Genomic DNA, 6,000 nt, shown 5'->3' with positions numbered 1-6,000 from the left:
ACATAATAATTAATGTAAATTACTATGACTGAAATTAAATTATACGTGTGAAATATACCTATACTTTTAGGTTGACATTCGTTTTCGAAGGGGGAGGTGTGGTCACCCAATTGCCCCCTCGAATTCAAATTTTATACAAATAAAAATACATTTCGTAATTTTTTTTGGTCGCTTCGCTCGCAATTTCTCCTTTTCTTACAGTCTTGTCAAATTCAGAGCCATAGCTAGGGGGCGGCAAGAGTTGTCCCTCTGCCGGATAGAGAACAACTAAGTACTTCAGAAAGTTGCTGCTACAACAGTTTGGTTTGGAGGAAAAGGAGCGTGCAAATTTCAGAGACAATTTATATCATTTCTGCTGTTGATTTGTTAGAGGGCGGATGAATTGATTATGTAATGTATTTAAATAATATGTTATCAATATATATATATGTGCGCACGCGTACACATAATATATACCCATCAATGCAATCAATCTTTCCTAACTGAACTTTCATCAAGGATTTTGCCCCTCCTAATCAGAGGGGCTGCGCACGCTTATGGTTACAAATGTCACTAGTTCTAAAATAGTAATGTTTATTTATAGTCTTTCTATGCATTTCTGATCGATACCTATGTTTTATTTTTACTAACTTTCATAAAACACAAGTCAAATATATATTATCTTCTGAATGGTTTGAATATCAAGGGGGGGAGGCATATTATTTCGACGAGGAAATTTGTTTCTTGATTTGGTTTATTTTTCTTCGCTTTTCTGCCACTTTTGGCTAATCGCGAAGATGAGGATGAGCGAAATTGTGGTACTTATAAAGTGACACTCACAAAAATCTCTGTTCAGGACGGGATTCAATCCCGGGAATCGCTGTATTAACGCCGCTGAGGTCGGCTATTATGGGGAAGTACTCCGGGAGCAATTGTCTCCTTGCACTGCGTACAGTGCTTGAGGTATTCCTGTTTCAAATAGGCCTATATGAAGATTTGATTATCAACGGACAGCAAATTTGTGAAAACTGTTGACAAAACCGCTGAAGCAGGCAAAGAAATAATTTGGAGATACATTTTAGAAAGTTTGCGGGGGACGGGAGTTGCATTTGCACCTGCACCTGCACCTGCACCATTAAATAATGAGCCTCCCCGATGGAGAATGCCAGTAGCTTTGTAATTATGTGGTCCTAGGTTTGATCCCGGCGAGGGTACTTTCGTACATGGGCGTATTGCAGTTAAACACAGTGCTATAGTCCCAGTTTTCAGACAGTATACGTCAAGTTTCGTGAAACGTTAACTTTGGATTTTGTTTCCTTTACGCAGTGGCGCCATTAGGGGGGGGGGGGCAATTGCCCCCACTTTTTGCCACTTACGCTCACGCACTATGCTATACCTTATATACCAAAGGAAAATAAACTATCCTTGCCCCCCAGTAGTTTTGGCATCTTTCGCCCCCTCCCCAGATTTGGAACCCAATCGCCGCCACTGCCTTTAAGTATTGTGGATGAAATCATTTAACTTCTGAGGGGATGTCTGCTATGCAATACATATGATGATGATGATGATGATGTACCCACAATGGCATAAATGAGGCGTATTAGAATAGAGAAGGCGTTCTTTAAAATGTGAGACGCGCCCAACCCTGTGGCCGAGTGGTTAGCACATCGCGCTGCGACGCCAAGGGTCCCGGGTTCGAATCCCGGTCGGGCTTGGTTGTTTGTGAATGTCCATTCATCATTTCATCACTCATCCCCATCTTCGCAAATTAGCCAAGAGGCACAAAACGCGAAGTAAAATAAACTAAATCAATCAATCAATCAATGTGAGACGCATATTGTAATGATTGCATAAACCTGAGTGATACGTATACCCTTGACAACATCCCTGGTTACACAATAAGCGCAGTTCTAACCTCCATTAGAAAAAAAAATAAATTTTAAATTTCCAACTTTCTTCTGAAAACTGAAAAGAGTCGGTTAAATAAAGTGGTTCACTTTGGTTCTTTGAAGTGAAGAGTGAGCGGTATTCCCGTCAGTGTTTTCTCGCTTGGACACAAATCAAAATTGAGGGTTGGCAACACTGACACGTATTTCTGCAGCGCACGGGAAACATCGGCAGATCTCACTCGAACCTTTTGTCCATCGGTTAAAATGCGTGCCTCGTCCAGCGTGCGAAATACTCCCGTGACGCAACGGACTGAAGAGGGGGGAGGGCAACAGGTAAACGCACGTTCGTGTGCGTGATGCACTCATCCACCCGCCCCCTCTCCCTCCCCTACTGAACGGAAGAGAGACGTAAAAGAGGTGCCGTGGGTGGGGATAGTGGAAGGGGTGAGTGTCATTCTTCCGCTGACTACTACGTTTACAGGCTGGGCGAGAAACCGCATCGCGTCGCTTTTCTTTTTTTTTTTCAGGGACGCAGACTCACGTGTGGCTGGCTTTTAACCGTGCGACTGTGCATAAGCCGGTTGAGTTGGCCCATCGCGAACCTACAGTACCGGAAAAGAAACAACGTGCTATGTGCGTCTGGTGAATGCGTGCGTTGCTTTACGCGCTGGTGTCCGGTTCGCAGCGGCAGTTAGCCGCCAATGTGAAGTGCTGTTGGTGTGCTTGGACTTAGCCCTTGCACATTTTTTTTTTACCTGTGTCCTCTTTTGTGTGTGCGTGTTAACTTTGGTGCCTTGTGGAACAATAATATGGAACCGTACGAAGCTGGCGAATCTGAGGAAACCGATGACTTTTTAGGGTAAGTAATTAAAGTACCTTATATAGTTCTCTCAGCAACTGAGTTATAAACAGGGTACTAATTTTCACCTTATGCATTTCTGCATTAAAACATAAATTTTTCCTATGTCAATTCGTTTCATGTTGTTTCCAACATGCTACGGATCGTGACCGATCGTACATTTTCGAAAAGTTCGACTTTATAAAAATGTAATTTACAGCTTTCAGTGTTTTACGTACCTACATAAAATTTGTTTCAATATGAGGAAACAACAAATAACAAAGTTATCTAGTCCAAAGATTTCGTCCAATTCCGCGTATCCTACAACAGTCTAATAGTTTTTTAAAAGGAAATATTGTATACACACACAGAAATCTGAAAAAAAAAACACGCGAAAATTCTGACAGAATTAAACCTAACTAAGAACCCTAACGTAACGAAAACTTGCTATCGGTATAAAAATTCACACACCTAAAAAAAACGTCAAAAATTAACAGTATTCCACCCCGCATCCGGGACCTATGAAATATTTAAATGTGAATCTATAAAAAGGTACGAACATCGACGAATCTTCAAATTTGTAAAAAAAATTGTCCTTGCATAAATGAAGGGGTTTGTTGTGGAGAGAGGCAGTCTGCCAATATTGGGTAGTTTTAATTTTATAACCATTGAGACAAGGCTACCAGACCGATGTAGTCAGGATAATCCATTCCTTTTAATCCCTGTCCTGACTTTTTTCGAAGCACTCGTGGTGTGAAAATGTCTCTTACTTCTTGGTTAACTCACATTTAGACATGTGCTTTATTATAATAATAATTGCTAATACATATAATTTAATTTATACTATTTTCTAAACATGGAATTATCATGGTTGCTTAATGGTGCTACTGTAAGAAAATTAAAGGAAATTTGAAAACCTTAATTTGCAAGCAATACTATTCGAAAATTTTTGAGAATTGAATGTAAACAATGAGTGCTAAGCTGTATGCCGTATGACAGTCTTTGTCTATATGCGACTGTGGTGGTGATTGTTGGACGGGGGGAATAGGTGAGTTGGATTTTGCCATTACTTTAGACTGTAATATTGAATTGTTGGTCACATCTAATACTCCCAACATCATTTCGACGACCAGCATGGTGGAGTGGTTAGCACGGCATGCTATATGACGCCAGGGATCCCGCGTTCGAATCTCTGCCTGGGCATGGGTGTTCCTTCATCATTTCATCATTCATCCTCATTATGGCGATAAGACAAACTTGGGAGACAAGCGACGTAAAAACCTAATTCAATCAAATCCCTTCATGGCTTTCGAGACCGGCGACACTATTCCTTCTTTTCGAGTAAGTCCCCAGTTCTCACGACGCTGGGTCAACGCCGAAATTTTGGGTACTTCCACTTGAATCGAGCCCGAGACCTATCGCACCAAAGGTGAGAGTGCTAACCATTTGGGTCCGCGGGAGCCTCTTAATACCTACATAATGATAACAAAATAACAGTAATCTCTCAGCTTATATTGCTACAAGTTTTTGCAATATACTTTGTTATACAGCGATAACTTCAATTAACTTTTGTCCACACAAATCCAACTCTTTTAAAAACACATAGCCACGCTTATATAATCAGAAGTAAGGTTTTGGAGCTATTCAAGGGAAACGCCAGGCTTGGCGCCCATAAGCCACCCCTGCCATTCTGGCACCTTGTTCTTCCGGTTTTGGAACCCAGTCCCTGCCACTTTCTATCTCATCCTCTGGTTCGAGTCACCGCCTCGGCATAGGCGGGTTTAGTGAGTCTACTTTCATCAATTTTATCACATCGTCACTCATCCTTGTCTTCGCTATTAGCCAAAAGTAGCAGAATAGCAAATATCAATTAATCACTCGCTGACCCGTGAACGCACAGCTCAAATACATATTAAGAGATGGCGCTGTATACAATTTACACCTCAATAAGGTCGTGGAGATTTACATAAACTTAATAACGAACACGCCAAACATATAAAAATAAAACTTAAAAGTGTAATACAACGCGTGTACAGATCACTACTTTTGTTTATTTTAAATATATAAATTTTTCAAGAGATGGAGTTAAGATTATGAAAGTTGATTTATATAGGGCGCCTTATGCACGGTAGTTTGTAACAGAGTGGAATTACGTAAAATTCACATAGTCTCAACTATTTATTTACGTAGCCGAATAGACACCGTTCAATCATAGTTCTCTAATCGCACAGTATAATTACTAGAGTGCGGATTTATAGGCACTTAAAAGGCTCTATAAATTAAAAAAAAGACATTAAAATATGCATTGAACATCCATTGAGGCCCTCAAATCTGACGAATCCAGGATTCAGCCAGTTCAACGTAATCAAAGGCTTACATTCTTCAATGTAGAGACATTCAAAGGCGCATAAAAAAGGCAAAGTAAGCAAAAATTGCAAAATAGGCATGTTTAGGCACAATTAAGCAAAATAGGCACTAACGCTCAAAATAGACATTTATAGGCACTATAAAAAATGCGTTTTCGGACTAGAAATACCGTGAAACGAACTTTAAACATTTAAGCCTTTATTTTATTACAAAGGAATAAAATAGGCAAAAAATCGCACCCTAATAATTGCAGTAGATTAACTTAAATGTTTTAGTACCTTTTCCTTTTTGGTTTTGTTGTTCTTGTTGTTGTTGTTGTTTGTGGAAACTATCAATTGTGTTGGTGTTACTGTCACTTGCGATGGTTAGTTTGAGTTGTGTTTCAAGCACACACTGTGCAAACTTATCGAGACTCGACCTACAGTTTAAAGTGGGCTTCGAATCGGTGGTGGTTAGAAGAGCTGACCTTTTCCTTTGTTTCGTTCGTTCTCGATTCTTGTATGAAGGAGTGAAAGTATCGTTCTGTGTGGGATTTTTTTTTGTTAGGTAGGGTTGTGATATTGTGTGTTGGAATTCCCCCCCCCCCCCCCCGCAACTGCAACAGGGGCTAGGTGTTCTTTTCCCCAGAAAAGTGGGGTGCGACCATTATGTGAAGCCTTTTTTGTTTTTTTTTTTTTTTAAAAGAAAGCCTACATTACCGCTACTTAAAAATGCTAGGTAAACTATATTAGGTGCAAGATTAGGGCTCCACACATTTTCGATCTCGGCGCCCGACCCTGTGGCCGAGTGGTTTGCACATCGCGCTGCGACGCCAAGCAAGGGTCCCGGGTTCGAATCCCAGTCAGGCTTGGTTGTTTGTGAATGTCCATTCATCAATTTCATCATTTCATCGCTCATCCCCATCTTCGCAAATTAGCCTAGAGGCAC

The 6,000-nt window shown here is 40.6% G+C and overlaps 1 protein-coding gene across 2 annotated transcripts in view; it reads left to right on the top strand.

The window, feature by feature from the left end:
- The first annotated feature begins 2,216 nt into the window (after nt 1-2,216).
- Nucleotides 2,217-6,000, top strand: part of Ac78C (adenylyl cyclase 78C) — a 464,534-nt gene continuing 460,750 nt past the window's right edge. The window contains exon 1 of one of the 2 annotated variants that reach the window (XM_083129709.1): nt 2,217-2,727. In XM_083129709.1, the coding sequence (XP_082985835.1) occupies nt 2,678-2,727 (50 nt within the window). In that variant the 5' untranslated portion in view covers nt 2,217-2,677. The remainder of the gene's footprint in view (nt 2,728-6,000) is intronic. The other variant, XM_083129708.1, reaches the window with a different exon arrangement.

The sequence above is a fragment of the Lepisma saccharinum genome, chromosome 10, assembly GCF_977018435.1.
Source record: "Lepisma saccharinum chromosome 10, izLepSacc3.1, whole genome shotgun sequence".
Classification (NCBI taxonomy): Eukaryota; Metazoa; Arthropoda; class Insecta; order Zygentoma; family Lepismatidae; genus Lepisma; species Lepisma saccharinum.
This window is presented reverse-complemented; position numbering and strand designations above follow the sequence as displayed.